This window comes from Palaemon carinicauda, chromosome 9 (genome assembly GCF_036898095.1).
Source record: "Palaemon carinicauda isolate YSFRI2023 chromosome 9, ASM3689809v2, whole genome shotgun sequence".
Classification (NCBI taxonomy): Eukaryota; Metazoa; Arthropoda; class Malacostraca; order Decapoda; family Palaemonidae; genus Palaemon; species Palaemon carinicauda.
Genome location: NC_090733.1, coordinates 57,465,023 through 57,487,063, shown reverse-complemented (window position 1 = coordinate 57,487,063; position 22,041 = coordinate 57,465,023). Strand labels below are relative to the sequence as shown.

The 22,041-nt window shown below is 45.3% G+C and overlaps 1 protein-coding gene across 2 annotated transcripts in view; it reads right to left on the bottom strand.

Moving 5' to 3' along the window:
• The window catches only part of TTLL12 (Tubulin tyrosine ligase-like 12), a 799,864-nt gene that overhangs the window by 656,083 nt on the left and 121,740 nt on the right, over positions 1 to 22,041 (bottom strand). For both annotated transcript variants that reach the window (XM_068380043.1, XM_068380041.1), the window contains exon 3: positions 6,970 to 7,157. In XM_068380043.1, the coding sequence (XP_068236144.1) occupies positions 6,970 to 7,157 (188 nt within the window). The remainder of the gene's footprint in view (positions 1 to 6,969; positions 7,158 to 22,041) is intronic.

Sequence of the window (22,041 nt, the reverse complement as noted above, 5' to 3'; positions counted from 1 at the left end):
TCAAACCAGATGACCAAGATAATGGACCTCGGCTTGAACCCAAGAACATTTCCCCAAGTTTTATCTTGAGTCCATGCTTCTGGAGAGTAGCCAAAACTTGTTCTACCAGTTTCAGGTGTTCCTGGAAAGAAGACCCAAGTATCAAGATATCATCAATGTAGACAACCACCTTGGCTTTCGGGAACTCTTGGAGAATACTCTGCATTTCTCTCTGGAACACTGCAGGTGCATTTTTCAGTCCAAACGATAAGCGTCTGAACTGCCAGTGTCCAAAGGCGGTAGAAAAAGCCGTGTATTCTTTACTGTCCTCTGCCAACGGTGACTGCTAGTATCCACAAACCAGGTCAAGGGTTGTAAAGTATTTGACTCCTTGAAGTCCAAATACGGAATCGGCCATGTTAGGCATCGGGAACTTATCAGAGACAGTCACCTTATTCAGTCTACAGTAGTCCACACACAACCGTATACTATTGTCCTTTTTTCGGACTGGAACAATGGGTGAAGACCATGGAGAGATGCTAGGTTCAATAATACCCAGTTCATGCAACTCCTTGCACTGTTCCTCGATGGCGTCAGCGACAGGTTTGGCAAACCATCGAACTCTCTGATAAATGGGCGTCTCGTCATACAGGTGGATGCGTATTGGTGTGCTTGAGCACTCTCCCACGTCATCATCACCAGTACTGATGACTGGAAGGTGACGCTGAAGCATTTGACAAAACTGGTCCTTCTGAGAAGAGTCCAATGCGTTGGAGATAGACAGATTGTCTATCTCTTCCAATACGCTCGGTTCAGAAGTCAGGTCACACTCCTGTGCTATTAGGCAGGATAGAGGAACATCCACCACTGCCATGGTGAACACCTTCCCCAAGAGATTGCTCTTCTTGATATTGGCAGTTTCTTCAGATGAACCCTTGATTAAAACTGAGGCTTTTCTGTTTTTCAGTTCAAGGATGCTAGGGATTGCTGTAACTTTCCTTGACAGACCAGGGGTTATGATGTCGCCATCATAATACATTTCCGGCCAACAGTTGGTCGGACAAGCAGGGCACCTAGAAGACGTGTCAAGTCCCTTAGGAAAGTTAATAGTAACTGGAACAAGTACTGGCTCAATACTGGCAATAATCATTGAATCGGCTGCATGAACCTCAAGTGCGTAACGCACTTGCTGGCAACAGGCTCCACGTATCAGGACGTGATACTCCCAAAGAGGCTCTTGGAGAGTACTGCCAATGCTCAGCCGATTTCGGGCTCCGTCAACTATAACCCCATTTGCTCTCACGTACTGTAACCAAGCACTATGTGCTCAGCCATAGGCCCTGAAGGCACTGCATGGGACACACTCGGGGCGAATGTCATTCCCTGCAGCATAGGGGTCAACAGTACAGTACCTAAGGTCTTATGTCCTGTTTGCCCTAAACCCTTCAGACCAATGTTGTTGGGTACCGTCTGCAGCTGGTAATCCTGTACTTCTCTCGATGACAAGAGGTTGACCTCAGCTCCGGAGTCAATGAGGGCATCCAACGCTCCCGATGGAAACTCAGACATGGTCACTGGGACAACCACGAGTGGTACAGGAGCCAACTGCGCCAGGTTAACCCTACGAAGGGTTTTCAATACAGCCTCAGTTCCTGCTTCCTCCCTGTAGAAGTCAGTTGGAGAAGCTCTGGACCGCGTCGAGGACAGGTTATCACAGGCCAATCCTGTAAGAGCTATTGGAGGTGCAATGACCTTTTCAGGTTGAGGGGTAACCTTGGAAATCGAGATTTCCAAGGCTGCCACCGGAATACTAGGAGCAGGCACCCTAGCACTCACACCCTCCTTCGATGAAGCCCCATCTCCTACATCGTAGGCCTGGTGTTTAAAGCCCTATGATACTCCTCAGTTCTGGACTTCCTGGGCTTTACCTTCTTGCTCCTCTTCTTCTTCTGCACAGTCCGAGACAGAGCACTGGACTCGCTCCCACTTCGGGTCGCTCGGCTACTGGTCGATCCAGAATAGGACGACAGGGCCGGAGTAGCACTCACCGGTACTGCTCTCCACCTTAAAGGAGTCTGGACAGAAGTAGTCTCCCTCCCAGGGCTGCGGTAATTGGTTGTCTTCTGAACGGGTGATCTACTTATAGGCGGCTCCTGTTGTCCACACTGTGCGACATAATGGTTTGCCGAGCCACAGCGTAGGCACAGGTTGAGGCGCCTGCGACACTCGTCCATAAGGTGCCCTGATTTTCGGCACCATGCACAGTACCTTCTCTGGAATGGAGGAGACCTAACTGGGGTGCGCGATGGTGGCAGGCTCATTTCCACAGGTGCAGGTTTGGGGACAGGTCGAGGAGGAGTGCGTAAATACGCTCTGTCAGGTCCAGGTGAACGGCTGAGGGCAGCCATGGCAACCCTGTGGGCATATGAGCCATGCCATGACTGTCCCACACAACTGATGGCCAAATCCTCTGCCTTCTGGCTTCGCTGATGGGATGCCTCGTCGAGAACACTCAACAGGTGTAAAACATCCTGCCTAGTGGCCTGACGGCCAGCGGAGACATTAATGGTGGCCAGAGACTGTTCCAGCCAACTCGCAGCTTTGCTCGGAACAGTTTTGAGGAGCTTCCGCCTAAGCTCCCTCCGGTCCAAACTACGGCGAGGAAAGGCCGACCTGTACAGGGAGGCCAACCGGACGGCGTATACTTTCAGCAGTTCGCCCTTGCCACAGGTGGCACTGCTGAACCGGGCCTTCCTACCGGCATCACACCTCTCTCGGGCTTCTCGACACCAGTCGAGGAGGCGTTCCTTCATGTCGGGGTATGAGATCTCGGGACCACCCACGGCCGAGAACGCCTCCTGGATTTCTCCCTTTAAAAAACTTCCCGAGATAAACAGTCCACCGGCCAGAGCTTCCTGCGGTATACTTACTCGCAGAGTAGGCCCTGAAATCCCTCCGGAATCGGGCAAAACTCTGGCCAGTTTCCAGCTGGAAGATTCCAGGCTTGGGGTTCCTCCTGGAGTCGAGGACCTTAAGCAGATCAGACAGACTGCGTTCTGTCTGGAGGGACTGGACATGGTTGGTGGAGACAGTGTCATCTGAGGTGACACTGAGACAGGAGCTGGAAGTGTCACTACCAGAATATTCACTGGTAGACTCCTGTGATGATGGTCATTTCAGGTATGGTTGGTCTGGTGGTGTCTTTGGCCTGGCATTTCCTTTTTGGGATAGCCCCTCTCTGGGGAAGAACTGCCTCATCGGTAGCTGCTGGAGCCCTTTCTGGCCTACTGGCTTCAGCTGGATTGTCCAGGAACTGCTCCACTAGTCTACTGGCTGCAGGCTCTGGTGGACTAACGGGGTTAGTTGCTGGAACAGGCGATGAAGCGAGCAGTCCACTCACAGTAGAAGCCTCCCAGAAGCCTGGTACAGGGGGGAGTAACAGTGTGAACCCTGGAGGGGGCTGGAGACCTTCAACCAGAGGTTCTGCTCCAGTCACTGGGATTGCCAGACCGTTGTAATTTGGCCGAGCAGGGGACGTAGATGGAGCACTGGTGGTCACTGTGGTTGTGACCCCAGTGGCAACGTGGCACATTGGTGACGGCTCAACGTTCTTCAGGGCCGCCACTTGAAGTGTCAGGGACTTGACCTGAGTTGCCAGGTCACTGACAATCAGGATAAGACTCGTCACATCCCGGCTCAGGCTCTTCTTAGCCTTTCGGCGTTTACTGGGTGACGATGTCATCCCTACTAAAGGTTGGTGTTTCCCGGGTCTGGGCACCAAAAATGATGTAGTGGTTTGCGGACTGTGGCCAGAGGTAGCACCCGAACTGCCTAGTGTCCAAATGCCGACCACAACCCACGTTCACTACACAACAAATATACAACAGTGGAATACCCAAAAATCTAGGTAACAGGTCAAGAGAATGGAGCACTGGGCACCACCCCTTGATTTATACAAGGCAAGGGGACCCAGCTAAAACCTGACTTCCCCCTTTGCTTGTCTTGCCTTTAGCTTGCTGATCATAAGTAAAAATATAAGAACATTAGGTGAACGGGACCAATTGTTTGTACTGATAACCAGACAGTGTTGGAAGATAAATCATAAATAACTTGGAAGGATTTAAAAAAAAAAAAAAAAAACAGTGGCTGAGAACAGGACATCATGGTGAAAGGATCTGAAATGAAATGCTGTATTCACAAAAAAAACAAGCAAAAAATATTTATTTGTAAGGGGAAAAAAAACTGTTAGGAATACATTAACACTGTTTTGTCAATTAGAATAATCAATTAAAGGTAAAATTAGCATCCCTTTACACTCCAGCTCCACAAATTACAAAAACTATTCACATGTGGGACACTCATAAGTGTTGCAATACAGTACAAGTATAAACAAAGGCAAACACCAGTAGCTTGCCTCACGATCAAAGAGTTTATAAAACAAGGATTGCAATTCATGTGACAAAACTAAAAGATTCCGGCAATCTTGCTTATAACTGTCTTCCCCAAGGCAGACTAGAAACATACTCAAGTGGATCATGTAGATTTATTCCTGACTATGACAAAAACAAACTTCAAGCTTAACGGAGAACCCCGCAACACTGTGGTTCATAATCTGTATGAACAATCCACTGGATTTAGGAATTGAACACTTAAAAAGTTTGGCTACCTCTGCAAGAAAAACTGTTCTATGCCACTTTATGTTCACTGGGTTCTGGGGCAAACATTTGAAAAAACTGTCCATCACTAAGTTCCAGTATCGAATCACATTCTGTGATCTGGTGATGTAGAGTAGCAGTATCTTGAGCCTTGTTGATGTAATCTTGGATACTCAAGTTTTCCAACTGTCGAAGCTCTTTTTCAACTGACTGAGAATACTGACGAAGATCCGTGCCTGATGTCAAAACTTCGCTAATGACAACACCTTCTAGTTGAGCCTTGAAACTTGAGTTTATATCTTCACTTTCTCCCGTTTCACCCATTTTGAGCAATGCATCATTTATTTCTATCAAAACGAAATAATCTTGTTTTGTGATACATTGGATTCCAGAGATGGATGTACTCATTCTTTTCTATATACTGTACATACAGTACTCTGAAGAATAAACTTCCCTTACACTCCCTACTGAGTGTAGGGGGCTGCTGTCAATACCAGAAAAGGAATAATAACAGATTAAGACATTTTTTGGGGGGGAGAGACTTGAGCGCTACAAGACACTGTACAGTATATGAAAAATAAAATATTTTTTTTATAACATACAAACAAAAGTTTTCTTAAGACAAAAACCTCTATATATTGCAGGGACGGTCGGTGGGAGGACGATGATCAGGATCATCGTGACAAGCAGGCGATTGACTAGCTGGTGATCGACGAGTAGTAGGATGTCGGGAACCCGAAGACTGAGAGCAGGAGGTCACCAAGTAGGGGATCGGCGAGACAAAGGCTGACGAGCAGCTGGTCGGTGGTCAGGTGACGGGATGTGCCCTGCAAAAGGGAGAATAACCTTCGAAGGGAATCGCGAGGCATCCTACGGCAGTTAGTCACAAACCAAAGTTCGATGACGAGCAGCAGAGTTGGCAGCAGAAGGTCCGAAGACAGGTAAAGGTCGGGAACCAGGAGAAGTCAGACGAGAGGGCTCCTCCTCTGAGGAAGGCTGCGAAGACGAAGCCGACAAGCCAAAGAGGCGTTGGTGAAGGAGCACCTCTAAGGCAAAGAGGTGGGCGAGCATGGCAGATTCTACGACCATGAAGACGCCCCATGGGGGCCAGTTGATCACCAAGCTGACCGTCGACATCAGTAACAGTCCTTCGAAGACGAGTCTCTATGAGTGAACTCACTCAGAAGGGAAAAACACTCGCAGGAGAGACATGCCTCGGACTTTGCTCCTCCCCCCAAAAAAGGATGGTCAGCAAGGGGGAAAACGCAGTCTTTGGCAATGGCAGAAGAGGCAGGAATGTCAGCTGGTAGGGCAGCAGACGAGTCCTCTGACATCAATACATCAAAGAGGGCCAAAGAATCTACCTCCAAAGTCGGAGAACGCTGCAAAACAGCACCCTGGTGCAGCAGCTACAGCAGAGCCTCCTTAGAGGGTGAACCGGTAACCCCAAGGACGGCCAAACCTGTAACAAGGGAGAAAGTGACAAGGACCTCCTGGGGGGAGAGGTGGGGCGGCTTCGCTAGGGAAAGAGACACTGTCTCTCATGGATTGAGGTTGTCCAGGAGTTAAGCTACTGCACTACTGCTCGATAGTCCCCCTGAGGAGACCGAACGAACATGAGCTTCGAAGGAAGGTTGAGAAGAGTCCCGCTTAGACTTCTTCTCACGCCGGCGCCCAAACCTTTCCCACTGGAAGGCAGACCATTCCCGGTATTCATTACTTATTAGACTCACAATACCATTGGCCCCTGCAGACTGGGCAAAGGCTTTGAGGCTCAGTGTCCTTGGCAGACATAAAAGTACCGCAGGTGTGGCCCTCAGGACCAGGGCAGGTACGCATGATCGCAGGGAAGGCGCTAAAACACACACAACACTGGAAAGAGAAAGCAAAAAAGATTAATGGCAGTCCAAAAATGCGAGGAGGAAGAGCCGCAACAACCGTTCTCCATCCAAGCTAAAAGCAAAGTGAAGCACAGTCACAGGTGTGTGAGTGAGAGGGGTAGTTAGCTACCCCCCCCCCCCATCTCCCCGCTAACTAGCAGTCACTCTCGCTAAATTTTAATGGATCGTCCTTTCCTCTTCGCCAAAGGTAATACCCCTATAAATAGCGTAGGTTTGTATTCTAGTTGCGGAACAATTATTGGTTGCTTGGCCACACTATTAACAGCCAGTCACTACTTCCAATCAACTATTAGGTAAGCTTAAATTGTTAGGCATAAATACTGAACTATCTTTATTCACCAAAGATCAATTGGAATAGTAACACTGTATGAGTACATGCAAGACTACATTTTGAAATTCAGACATATTTTTACATCACTAGGCACAGTACTTACTGAGAGTGTAGGTCATATTAAATTTCCACATTTCTTTTAAGACTTTCTCAATTTGTTCATCTCTTGTATTCTCATCACTTGGAATATCCATGAGTGCCATCATTCTTTCTAAAAGACCAGGAACATCTACCAAGTAACTTCTGGCTTCTTCAGCACGGTACGTCCAACAATGATCAATTAGGAATATACTGAAATATAAAATTTTTAAAAGTAATCAAAATTCTTTAATCCAAACCAGTCTTCAAGTTGGGAGTACTGCCAGCATGAGCTTTGAAAACCTTTATTGAAGCTTGGCAACAATACAGTATACTGGCAGGAGACAGGTGAGTGCTTTACATAACCTTTTCTTTCAGCATCATGGAATAAGGAGTGAGGAAGGCGGAATTATAATAAAAACTGGTTTTCTATATCTATGAAAAATACAAAACTTGAAAAAATGCAATTTCTTCTTACAAGAAAAATTTCTTTCATGCAAGGTGGAATGACTGTTTGAAATATTTTTGCAGCCTGTTTAAGGCAGCCAACACAGGGCGAAGGTAAAGATACCCAAAGACTAATGGGTATACTAACAGTACAATAGTATGAGGTAAAACATATCAAGTGTTAACAGACTCCTATTCATAGAAAATTAGCAAATAAATAATAACTCCTGTAACATTCTCTGCATTTTGAGATAGTGCTGCCAAGGCTGATAGGTCCCAGGCCAGAATGAGTTTTGACTGAAAACCTGATCAAGGATCTTGGATAATAAAAAAATTATTGTATTCTTCCTAAATGGTTAGGGAAGTACATGTTGTAGGCAGCAATGTCATCCCAAGGCCAATATGAGACATGGATTCAGATAAGCTCTATACCATCCCTGCATTATTAAAATGAGGCTGAAGGACAAGATATGGTGGATCGATTTGAAATGACAAATTCGTAGATAATTCCTATTTTTTCCTAAAGATACAAATTTTAGTTATTTATTTAGGGGTGTTACTTTCTGCGAAGCTGAAATGACGAGCCATCAAAATTTAGCGAGGCTTAACTACCTATACCACTCCCAAACCGGTGAATTAGCTCACTTTGCTTGGAGGTAGGACTTAAAGGGGGATAGGGCTGGTGGGCAAGTTTGTATGAATAGCTAAAGTTAGTATCGTTAGGAAAAATACACATTATATACGAATGTCATTTGTTCTGTAACTGGAATACAAACCAACACTATCTATTTAGGGGTCACTCACCCATTAGGAGGGGTGGACGTCCCTGCCAATCTGGCTTTTGGCTTTACCCGGGGGGCTCCTTATCTGAGTATGTTAGTACTCAAAATAAGGAGTCCCTGTGCCTCACTAAAACCTTGCAACGCAAGGTCCGCGACCTACGCAAGGGGTGCGTTGAGATATTTGGAAGAGTGACTGTCCAGGTAAAGTTATTCCAAGTCTTTTTGTGGGAAAAACTGTTGTAACCAAAACTTTCCCAATACCACCTCGCCAGGGTATGGGGACGCGACAGTATTAGCTTAATACTAGGTACACAAGGGAGCATGGTTTACCTGTAGTATTTTGAGGTCAGCTTATGCAGAGAACATAAGATGCTGCTTTCCCCAAGAGAGGGGAGGATAAAGAAAAGAATAGGAGCCAGTCAAACCTTTTCATTCACACAGACTAAAACCAGGTAATAGCACCCTCAACCTTCTTTTACCTGTCCAATAAGGAACTTGAGGTATACAACCAGCTGTTGTGCAGCCACCACAGGACAGATACAGATCATATCGAGTTCCTGTGGGTCCCATCTTGCTGGAAAATGGTTGTGAAAGTCACCTGGAGCATTCACACCCTTGCAAGAAACGTTGGTTCGGGAAAGAGATTCAGTTCTCCCGTTTCACTAATATGTATATACCTCCTCCCTAGAAAGGGCCACTATCTCACTAACTCTAGCCCCTGAAGCTAGAGCAAACAAGAAAATAACTTTTTGAGTCAAATCTTTCAGAGAGCAATTTTCATTATTCAAACTTGAAGCCAAATGTAGTACCTTATCCAAGGACCAGGAAATGGTCCTTGGAGGTGCTGCCGGCCTAAGCCTAGCACAGACCTTAGGGAATTTGTTAAAAATTTCATTAGAAAAGTCTACTTGGAAAGCATAAAGCAAGGGTCTAGTCAAGGCAGATATACACGTAGTTATCGTGTTGGCTGCTAAACCTTGTTCATGAAGGTGAATAAAGAAAGATAAGCAGAAATCTGTTGAGATTTCCTTTGGTTTCTTTGCCTTAACGAAGGCTACCCATTTCTTCCAAGATGACTCATATTGCCTTCTGGTAAATTTAGACTTATATTCCTCTAAGAAGTTTATAATCTCTTTCGAGATCCCAAACCTCTTTCTTACTGCTAAGGAGAGAAAATTATGAGATGAAGGTCTTGGGTTTTCTGTAATGAAGCGAAGACAGTCGACTTCTGTACTTGTTGAGACAGAACTGGTTCTGTCAGGGGAATCAGCCTAGGCTGCAATTCCAATACTAGAGGGAACCAGTTGCTCCGGGGCCACTTGGGAGCCAATAGGGCTGCTGTTCCTTGAAAAGATCTCAGCTTGTTTAGGATCTTCATTAGCAGGTTGTATGGAGGGAACAGATAAATCCTGCTCCAATTGTTCCAGTTGAGGGACATGGCGTCCAATGCTTCCGCTAGAAGGTCCTCGTATGGGGCCACGTATCGAGGAAGTTTCTTGTAGTCGCTCGTCGCGAAGAGGTCGATCTGCAGTTCCGGGACTTGAAGTAAGATGAAGGAGAATGATCTTGCGTCTAGGGACCATACTGACTCTATCAGGGTTAGCCTGGATAAAGCGTCCGCTGTCACATTGCGGAACCCTTGAAGGTGAACTGCTGATTGGTGCCATCTCTTCTTTTCTGCCAAGTGGAAGATGGCCAACATTACTTGGTTGATATGAGGTGATTTTGAGCCTTGACGATTCAGACATCTCATTACCACCTCGCTGTCCAGAATCAGTCTTATGTGGACCGAAGGGTGAGGGGATAATTTCTTCAATGTAAGGAAGACTGCCATGGCCTCCAAAATGTTGATGTGGAAGGTCTTGAATAGAGAGGACCAAGTTCTTTGAACTTTCCGATGATGAGAGTGACCTCCCCATCCTTCCAATGATGCGTCCGTGTGGATGATGACTGAGGATGGAGGCGGTTGCAGAGGTGTTGACCTCTTCAAATTTGGATTGAGAAGTGATCGAAGCCGGATTGGTGTTAGTCTTCTTAGATCTCTTCGAGCGTTTGATACGTATCTTCTCCAGACTCCTGATGCATCTTTTAGCTGTGCTCTTAGCACTGGGTCTGTCACTGATGCAAACTGAAGAGAGCCCAGCATTCTCTCCTGTTGGCATCTTGAAATCCTGTTGGATTATAATAGTCTCTTGACAAATCCCGCTATCTCTCTCCTCTTCTTTAATGGAATGGAGAGGCAATGTGACTAAGTTCCAATGTATACCTAGCCATTGAAACTTCTGAGCTGGAGACAGTCGAGACTTTTTGGTGTTGATTTTGAATCCTAGATGTTCCAGGAACTGGATCACTTTCTTGGATGCTTGCATGCATTTCGTGTCGGATGCTGCCCACACCCGCCAATCGTCCAGGTAGGATATTACCTGAACACCTTGTAGGCATAATTGTTGAACGACTGCTTCTGCGAGCTTCGTGAAGATCCTTGGGGCTATGTTTAGTCCGAAGGGCATGGCTCTGAAAGCGTACTTTCTCTTTTGCAGCCTGAATCCTAGGTAGGAAGAGAGTTGGCAATTGATCGGAATGTGCCAGTAGGCATCTGCCATGTCTATGGAGACTGTGTATGCCCTTTTGGGTAGTAGGGCCCTTATGTGTTGAAGGGTCAGTATCTTGAACTTGTCAATCTCTATGAACTTGTTGAGTGGCGACATATCCAGAATGACTCTAAGTTTGTCTGAGTCCTTCTTGGGAACACAAAACAGCCTTCCTTGAAATTTGATGGACTTTGCTCTCCTTATCACCCGTTTGCTCAAGAGCTCTCAGGTGTATTCTTCCAGAACGGGGGTGGAGTGTTGGAAGAATTGAGGGAATGATGGTGGAGCTGTCCTCCAGCTCCAACCTAGTCCGTTCTTGATTAGGCTGTGGGCCCAGGGATCGAAGGTCCAACGATCCCGAAATAGTCGGAGTTTTCCTCCTACCGAAAGCATCTCATTGCTTCTGGTTTCCGGAGGGCTTGCCTCCTTGACCGCATCCTCCCCTACCCCTCTCTTCCTCTCGAGGGATGTCTAGAGGAACCTCTGTTTGACCCCCTACCTTTAGAGCGAAAGGTAGTGGTCTGCCTCTCATAGGCGGGAGTGAAGGCTGGTGACTGAGTCACCACCTACTGGGGAACCATCTGGTAGGTGGGTTGGGGCTGTGCCACCATCTGAGGCACCACTGTCATGGGAAGTTGTTGTTGTCTAGCAGGGCGAGAAGGCAACCTAGGCCTCTTTGTCTTCCGTTCCGGTTGATGACCCTCATCCGGGGGAAGACTTCCTCTTGGCCGACATGCCCCACTTCTGGAGAAGATTCCTATTCTCTGTGGCGGCTTTGTTGACTATTTCTTTGACCACTTCATTCGGGAAGAGGTCTTTCCCCTAGATGTTGGAAGATATCAACTTCCTGGGTTCGTGTCTTACCGCAGCCGAGGCAAACACAAACTCCATACAAGCCCTTCTAGCCCTAACAAAGCTATAAGTCTTTAGTTAAGGTTGCCAAGTGTGTCTTGGCTATGACCATGAACATATCTGGGGACCTATGTTCACTGGCCATTGCCTCCAGGGTCACCTGGAGGGACAGAGAGGCAGCAAGCCTTTCTTTCGTGTCCTGCTCCCTACGCAGGAGGAACTCTGACAACTTGGGGAGGTTTTCGCTAAACTGGCGTCCAGCGATATCGGCCTCCCACTTCCCGACTAAGAAGGTAAGCTGAATATCCTTCCAGTCTTTATGATCTGTCGGCAGGGCTAGGGAAAGGGGCCTACACTCCTCCAGTGTAGGGCAAGGTTTCCCAGCTTCCACTGCCTTGATCACGGCCTTGAACCCTTTTTCCGCAAATGGGAAGGCCAATGTTGCTGGAGCAAGAAAGGAAGGGTGTTTCTTACTCAGGGCTGGCACCTTAGAGTTGGTGAAGACCCTGTCCTTCAGACTGCTGGCTAGTAAAGCTTGAGCCTTTGTATGGTCAAGCACTATGACCTCCTTGGGCTCTGTCTCCTCCTAAGAGAAGGGTTCTGTCCTTAGACGAACAAAGCAGTCAGGATAGGACTCAAAGCTGGGCCAGAACTCAATGTCCTCAATAAGGACAGCTCCTAGAAGATCTTGCCGTTCATTATTGGCATGTACTCGGCATGCCTCCATGGGTTTACCTCGGAGCACGAGGGAAGATCCTTAACATTATGTCTCCTATGTGACCCACGGGCCGCTGCAAGCTGGTGAATCTCCTTCCTTAGCGCAGCTTCCCTTTCTTCGCTCTTCTTTTGAAAGATCTCCAACATGGCTTTGATGGCAGACAGGGTGTCGTCCGACTTTTCAGGTTGAAGAGCGGAGGACGTAGAGGGCACTGGTTCTGGGCCAGGAACCGACGAAACAAACACTGTTTCAACTTCATCCTCTTCCGTCTCTGGAGCCAAGGTAGACTCCACTTCTTGACCTTCAGCTAGAAGGTCCTTTTCGGTGTCCTCTGATACCTCTGACATCCTCTCATCATCTAGATCAGTTCTTAACCTGGGGTACCTATATCCCCAAGGGGTACGAAACCTTAAGCCTGGGGGTACGAGACATGATAGCCAGTGCAATGGTAGCTACTGTATATTTACCATGAGAAAGCAAAACATGCATTTTCAAACTATTTCTCTTACTATAGTTGTCTAAATTATTTTTTTTAAGTTAGTGCTGTAAACAATTTTCTTATGTTTTCTATGGTTTCATATACGTTTTCTTGATGTCTCGTACGGTTCGTGTTCGCGTTGTTCTTGACTTTGAAACATGCTGCATGTGCACTGTGCTGTGTGTAGTTGAGTTTTCTTGATGTCTCGTACAGTTCGTGTTCGTGTTGTTCCTGACTCTGAAACATGCTGCATGTGCACTGTGCTGTGTGTAGTTGAGTTTTCTTGATGTCTCGTACAGTTCGTGTTCGCGTTGTTCCTGACTCTGAAACATGCTGCATGTGCACTGTGCTGTGTGTAGTTGAGTTTTCTTGATGTCTCGTACAGTTCGTGTTCGCGTTGTTCCTGACTCTGAAACATGCTGCATGTGCACTGTGCTGTGTGTACTTGAGTCAATGTGAACAGTGTGAATTGGGTCTGCATTTTGTTTGTGTTCGAGTTGTTGATAGTATTGAGGTGAATTACTGGTGAGTGTGTCATTGTTTTATTTGTGAAATGCAATTTTTGGATTATCATTTTATTTGTCACAATATGTTTTTTAGTGTGGTATAAATCTAATATTGTCAAGAATAGATGTATAATTGATAAAAGATATATAATTTTGAAAGTACTGTTATGTGCATGAGGAGGAATATAGTGGACTTAGGGATGGCTCGACCAGGGTGAGGGGTCGGGGATGAGTTGGTCAAAAAATGATCTGACTTGGTCAAAAACTGGTATGTGTTGGTCAAAGCATGGCTTGAGTTAGTCAAAATATGGCTTGAACTGGTAAAAAAAATTCCTTTGGTAAATAAATGACCTGGATTGGTCAAACAATGGCCTGAGTTGATCAAAACAATCCCTTGAGTTGGTAAAAAAAAATGTTCTGAGAAGGTCAAACTGTCCTGAGTTGGTAATAAATGGTCTCAGTTGGTAAAAAAAATGGCCTTACCCTCCCACAATAACATACACTTCGAGCCATCCCTGGGTGAACTGTGTATTGTGTTGGTGGTGATACGTTATTTTATATCGATTGTAACATGTTGTAACGGTTATAACATCCAGGCCTGCATCTTTCCAGGTAGTATCGGTGTGATCAAGATCTAGTAACTATGCCTAAGAAACGCAAGTGGAACGACGACTACATTCGTTATGGTTTTACCTGTATGACTAAGGCAGATGGAACTCGACGACCACAGTGCATCTTCTGCAGCACAGTCTTTGCAAATGCAAATCTCAAACCATCAAGACTCAATGAACACTTCAACTATCGGCATGGAGGCACAGATGCTGGACATGACTTGAACAGCTTGAAGATCAAGCGGGAACTATTTGATTGTAGTGGTACCCTGTCAAAGCTAGGTTTTGTGCCAGTTGAGAAACCTTTGTTGCAAGCATCTTATGAAGTTTCCCTTTTGTGTGCAATGAAGAAAAAAGCTCACACTATCGCAGAGGAGCTTGTTAAACCTTGTGCATTAGAAATGGCAAAAATAGTGTTAGGGACAGAAGCTGAAAAGAAGCTTAAAAAGATACCTCTGTCAAATGACATTATTCATTCAAGGATTCATGATATGAGTCAAGATGTCTTGCAGCAGGTGATAACAGACCTGAAAGCTAGTCCTGTCAGAAGTATTCAACTGGACGAGTCAACCGACGTTAGTTTTTGCAGCCAGTTGATGGCATCTGTTCGGTATATGAATGAGAAAGAAGTGGTGGAAGAATTCTTATTTTGTAAACCTCTGAAAACTACTGCAAAAGCAACTGATGTGTTCAGTCTTGTGAAAGAGTTCTTCTTGGAACATGAAATGACTCTCAACATGTGTGGTTCAATTTGTACTGATGGAGCCCCTTTCATGCTTGGAAATAAATCAGGCTTTGCTACCCTAGTGAAAAAAGAGGTTCCCCATGTAACTGTCACTCACTGTGTTGCATCGTCATGCACTTGCTACAAAGACGCTGCCAGAAAAATTGAAGACTGTTTTATCAGTTGTTGTGCGTGCTGTAAATTTCATCAGAGGACGGGCAATGAATCACCATCTTTTTGCATCTTTTTGTGAAGAAATTGGAGCTGAGCAGTGTTCTTCTTTACCACACAGAAGTGAGGTGGCTTTCCCGAGGCAGGGTACTTACACGTGTATTTGAAGTTCATGAAGAAATTATGCCATTTCTTAGAAATCAAGGCAGTGAAATTGCTGACCATTTTGAAAACAGGGAGTTCATTTTGTCTCTGGCATATCTGGCAGATGTATTCATGCACTTCAATGAAATGAATATCTCTACGCAAGGAACAGCGATGAATATGATAACTGCCAGAGAAAAGTTATCTGCCCTCACCAAGAAATTTCCAATGTGGATAAAGCGCATTGAAATTGGAAATTTTGAAAACTTCCCTTCTCTTGATGAAGCTGCTAGTGCTGAAGAAGAGCTGCCCATCCTGAGTGAAGTAAAAGAACATTTGCAAGAACTGATTCAGTCCTTCCAAGGGTATTTTCACCTTGAAGAAGGATCCATTTCTTTTCAACCTTGATTCCATGGATGATAATGATATCATGAAAGATGATCTTGTGGAGTTGCAGACCAATGACAGAATCCGAAAGGAGTTTGAAAAAATGCAACTGGATATGTTTTGGCGTGCACAACTCCATGCATTCCCACAGTTAGCAAGGAGAGCTTTGGAGGTCCTCGTGCCATTTGCAACTACATACTTATGTGAGGCAGGTTTTTCAACGCTCCTCCACATCAAAACAAAAGCCAGAAACCGTTTGGATGCAAGTGATGACATGCGTCTGGCACTTTCAAAGAAAGAACCTCGTTTGAACAATATCATTAATGAGAAACAACAACAAAAGAGCCACTAAAAATGTGTTGGTGTGCACTATGTAGTAATACTCATTATTATTCATTGTATCCTACTAATTGACATTTTTCATTTGAAATAAAAAAAAGTACCTTTCTTCTGTAATTGAAAATCTAATAATTTCTCAGCAAGGTTTGTATCACTAACTAATCCTTTTCATATATTTGTATTGTATTTACATTGGATGGGGTTACGAGAAAATATTCTGACATCGCATCCGAGACATCCGTGTCCACGGCTATCTGGATGAAAGAGATCTCAGGGTGAAGCTGAAGAATAACAGCATCTGCAGACGCTTTGGGGAAAAGATAGGCCCTCATACGCTCATTGGGGAGGTAAAGCCCCGTGGCCTTTTTCTGGAAGCCACGAACCCATCTGCGCAGCTTGTTCCGAGCTGCATCCCTTGACTCTGCTGTCTTGGTGTTCTCAAAAGCCTCATAAACCAAGTCTTTGCACACTGTACATACCTGGGGGTCCCAATATTTGAGAGGTCCCTTGGTGATGGAACAATGGGAGTGTGTCCTACACTCCAGGTGGCTGCAGAAGTCCCTGCTACATACGTTGCAGAAGACGCTGCCGCACTTCACATGGTCCTCCTGTAAAGAGAGGAAAATAAAATGAGTATACTGTAGTTCATCTCACTAGATAAACTAATAAATATTACTACTAATATTATCCATTTTATTTCACTGCATATAGCTTAGGATAGATAAGCCAGAAATGAATTAGGAAAGACACATACATGTGTTTCCCACCCAGACAATTGCTGTGACATCCCTCAATATTAATGCTAGGGTTATCCTCCTCAGGGGGCCCGGTGGAAGAATCTAGCCTATAAGGATAGAAGAGTGTAGCTAACACTAACTTCCTAAAGGATTAATAATGAGGGTCATTAATAACTGATCATCTAACAGTATGTAGAAACGGAAATCCTTTACCTATCTATAAGGTCTCAACAATAGACTGTGCCTAGACACACAGAGTATGTTGGGAAAATTTAACTACTGTATACTTTTATACCATAGTTTTCTGTCTGCAGTATGTTCTATACTACAGATATACTGGCTACTGTATATACATATACTGTAGTTGTCGCCGGAATGTAGCCGGCAAGGCTAGTACCTAAGGCACAATTCAACTGACACAATATTGAAAAATTAGTAGCCAGCGGCCCACCGCATTCCAGGCGGCTTACTGGACGCCAGCGGGTCACCGGCTGTCGGCACACTAGCCCAGACAGCATCCTATGTGACAGGGTAGTTGCCGATAGACCGAACTCGGCCGGCTCTTGCCGGCTAAGTCAATTATGTCGGTGAATCATTGGTTGTTGGTCCACAAGTCTAGCCAGCGTCTTGCTGGCTAGGTTAGTGGCCGGCAGCCGCCAGTAAGGTTAGTACCTGGCGGCACTAGCCAAGAGAGAGAGAGAAAGCAAGAAGTGAAGGGTGATGTAAGAGCACTGTCTCACTTCCTTCCTCCGGAATGAATGTTCTAATAGAAGGGGAGAATATAAGATAATCAAGCTTCCACGCATCCACCTCCGTTGCCAGTCCCTGCCGGTCATAGGATGTGAATGGCAGCCCAAGGGAGGACTGAAGAACACTCTAGAGTAAATGGATCTTCTGCCGGCAGCTGGTCCTGCCGACACAGCTATCCCGGAGCACTATGTCCCATAGGGAAGCTGAATGACTAGGCCATACAAGCAGAAGCCCAAGCCGGCGCTACAACCTGCCAGCAAGCGGTGAGATTGCAGGACGACGGCCAAAGGGATGTGATGGCTAGGCCATCACTAAAGGACAGAATGGGGAGGGGAAAGGGTCCTGTATAAGGTTTGAGAGGAGCCGGCAGTATGCCGGTCCTACCACACCTTGAGGAAGCTGTTTCAGTATCGGCGCCATCCTAGGCAGACGGAGAATTCATTCCCCAGCCTAAGGTCTGCCAATACAGTAAGGGGGCCGGCATCATCTAGCCGCCACCCTTAATCATAGAGAAACAGAGTTCCAGTGCCGGCGCCATCCTAGGCAGCAGAAAATCTTTATTCTGCAGCCTAGGGTCTGCAAGCACAGAACTAATGGACTAAACTGCAGGGAGAAGAGGGATCACATGACCCCTTCAAGTGCAGTCTAGGGAGGCTAAGCCTCCTATGCCGACAACCAAAGCCCGACAGGGGAATACATTCACCCTGTCGACCAGCTGCCGGCACACGACATATACTCTGAGGTTCTGACCTAAACCCAAAGCTTACCATCTATAGCTAGTGGAAGGGGCAGAAAAAACCGTAGCTTAGTCTTGCCTGAATGACAACTCGAGGCAAGACCAACTAGGATTGTAGCCTTAGGCTACACTCAGAGGGAAGGAGGGATTACCCTATACATGAGGGTAACTGGGGAGGTTATATGAAAGTATAACAAACCCCCTAGGCTACTAGCCTAGTGACAGTGATATCGACTACCTAACTCATCGAAGCTCTCTCGTATACTATCTTGGAAGAGGAAAATTTTATATGCAATCAATATATCTTTCATGTATAAATTGCCTAAAATCTTCATTTAAATTTTATTAACACCAGGAACACTTATTATATCATGCAAGAGAGTAAACTAAAACGCCTAGGCTAGGAAGCCTAGCGTAGACAAGATCGGCTACCTATTTCGCCGAACTAAATGAATACTATCGGCATAATATAATCAATTCTTAGCAATGAAGACTAAATAGCTAAATAATTATTTAAGCTATTATACCGGGAAAGTCGTTCTGGCTAACTAAATAATTCATGCATTACGAACGACAGCGCCAAAGACGCCTCCGGTCCAGGCAATAGCTCTGCCAAAAAATATGTTTAATTCGATTCAATTTTTTACTTTACGGCAAGAGCTATATTTATACAGCATAAGAATTAAATACTCAACTTTCCAGAGGCAGATGAGGCTGGAGATTGCATAATAAATCCAAATTCATGAGAGAGCACTGGGAAAACCACCGAGCGACATCGCTACAGAAAAAGAAATAAAGATGGCGGCGATTATGGCGCCATCTGTGTACTCAAACAGTAACGGAGGAAGGGAACCTTATCAACAGCTCCTCTTTTATTTTGCCACTTTTCCCCCTCGAAGCATCAATGCTATGCGGGGTGCAGATTGCAATGTGGCGTGTCAAGAATATGTCCCCTGATACTATGCAATATCCTAAAAGGAAACTTTAAGGATATTCGCGCCAGGAGTTACAATTCTGGTGACCTTAAGTTAAATTCTCTGGGAATATCACTGTAGTCAAATATACCCTAGGAAGCTACTTAAAGGAAACTTCCATCAGGACGACATGGCCTGAGCCCAAAAATATATATATATATATATATATATATATATATATATATATATATATATATATATATATATATATATATATATAATGTATATATATATATATATATATATATATATATATATATATATATATATATACAAATTTTTTTTGGGGGGAGAGGGGGCTCAGGTCATGTTGTCCTCATGGAAGGTTCCTTTAGGTAGCCTTCTAAGGTATATTTGGTACAGATATACTCCCACAGAAATAAACTGAAGGTCTCCAGGATTCCAACTCCTGGCGCGAGTATCCAATAAAGGATATCACATAATATCAGGGGACGTATTCTAGATACGACACATGGCAATCTTCACCTCGAATAGATTTAACTCTTTGATGTAAGGGGGAAGTGGCAAAAGAAGAGGGTGCTGTTGTAGGTACCCGATGGACCTCCTTCCCTACTACTACCGTGACACTATTCCTTTTCTTGTAGCTCTCTAAGTGTGTTGTGCTCCTCGTTAACCCAATGTTTTGTTATAAGGTGTTGGAATATTAATCATGCAATCTTCAGCATCTTCATCTTCTGAAAAGTTGAGTATTAATTCTTTCCTGTGTATAATCTTAGTCTCCCTTTTCACAGTTAAATTTCAATAATTTAGGTGTGTTTGGGTAAGCGATGCAGAGACCGGAGGCAGCCATTTTACGACGGCAGTCGCCCATTACAATTGCCTTTTATTTAGTCAGCAGGGCGACATTTCCCGGTATTAAGCTATAATATTAGCTAGTTAGGCAAATTATACAAGTGGTGATTTTGCATACATGAACATTATTCCTCTTCCTATTATGTGGCTTTACTTATCATATGCGGAGGGATCCCCGGTGGTACCAACTACATTGGCCGAGGCTCCTGCCAGAGCTAGGCTACTCTCGCTCATATATACGTTAGTAAAAGTAATTCCCCATGTTTAGCCTCCCCATATCGTTCCTTCTCGATTCTTAAGAGATATTACATGGTCTAGAATCTATAGATAAGTTACGATATTCATTCTCTCACAGAGAGAAGAGGCTAAACCCTTCCTCCCTCCCCTAGTGTCGCCGCCGTTATAGGCGGCAACCACTGTCTCTCTTCATCGCCGTCGAGTAAAACAAAGTTCTTGCTGCCTCCGGCTTTGATTTTGATAGTGACTAACTCAGGGCGCACTTGTCTTGCCGCCGACGATGTCGTCAGCACAGGAAGCTATGCTTCCTCAGTTTATTGTTTGAGGAAGGCGACATACCTGCCGCCATCTCTGATATCAATGAACTATAAGACTCTCTACCCTTCCCCTTCTGTCCTTTAGTGACGTCATAGCCGTCACAAAATTCCTTGACTGGTATTCTGACAGTCCTCCCGGCTTGCTAGGGTGGCAACATTATCGGCTGGTACCCTGCCGGTAGCAGTTAGTTCAGCCTTCTCTTCTACCTTACCCCTTCCTTCCTTCACAGGAAGTGAATAATATTGGGGGGAAGATTGAGACGGCTCCTGATGGCTGCCGGTGGGAAACCTAACATACTTTGAGAAGTCCTCAGCTCTCCCTTGAGCTGCCATCCACATTCATTGCCAACGACGTCATAGCCGGCGACAGGCCTTTTGTGGATGGGTGGAAGCCAAAATCTGACAGATTCTTTCCCCTTCCATTGGAACTTTCATTCCGCCAAAGAGACAGTAGGCAGTCTGATAGTCCTCCTACACTTTCAACTGTTATGTTTATTCATAATAATAGGAAACTCTCCTTCCTAAACGCTTTTTCTCTCTCTATCAGTTAGTACCGCCAGGTACTAACCTAACACCAGCAATGCTGCCGGAAAAACTGCTGTATACAACTATACAGTAATACACATGTTTACTAACATACTTTGTGTTTCCTATCGCACACAATTATTGGGACCACGATATTATGTTGAGGTTGAGTACTCCCTCAACTCCCCGATGGTTTTTCTCGATCATCAGGGCCTTAAAATACCCGATCGGTATTAATATATACTACAGGTGGATAATGTTAGTATAAGACATTTACTAACTCTAACTCTAGTTCCTAGAGTACTTTCTACCTTGTAATCTCCCTATCAGGGGAACTAAATATTAATACTGACAGAGGTCTCAGCAATGGCCTGGGAGAAGAAACATAGATATGTCTTTTCTACTTCCTTTCAAGCTTACTATCCTAAGCTACCATAAACAATAGTGATTACTGTTGTTAATAAAAAATTGTATGCTTTTATATCACTGATATACAATATATCAATACTCATTTGGCCCTTTTTCCTTTACAGGAGAAGCCGATGGAGAAGTGCGCAGTGTTGTTCTGCAACCACAAAGGTAAAGAATTTTGTGGTCACACAAAGTGCAGGATTCATGCCCCCTGCTGCATTGTGTCAGGAGTCCTGAGGTATTGGGACCCGAAGGGTTGTCTTACCTGCTCAACCCTGCTGGCCAACGGCTTCGGCGAAGCCCACCTGGTCACCATAGAGACTAGACACAGCGAGGGAGACCCTTCGCAAATGAGTAAGAGGGTTCCAAAAGAACTCTCCAGGACCATACCTACCCAATGACTCCCTAAGGTGCCCATTGTTCCCCAAGGCTCGGCCGAATGCGGTAGTGCCCCAGGAACAGGTCCAGCCCCCCTTCATACAACTGCAGCTCGACTTAGACATCAATAATGCACTGGAAGGCATGGACATCCACCAAGAGAGGATGTCAGAAGTGTCCACTGACACTGAACAGGACCTACTGCAAGGTGGCCCTGAAGAAAACGTGGAACCTCCACAAGCGGAGGAAGAAGGATCCGTATCAACGGCAAGTGAAGACCCTCAGTTCGCTGTGACGGCATACCAACCTATGCCGCCAAAATCCTAGTCCCCAACTCCACAACCAGTTGCGCTGGTCAATAAAAATGAAGATATCCTAACATCTATTCAACGGATGATGGAATTGTTCCAAAAGGAGAAGCCGATGGAGAAGTGCGCAGCGTTGTTCTGCAACCACAAAGGTAAAGAAT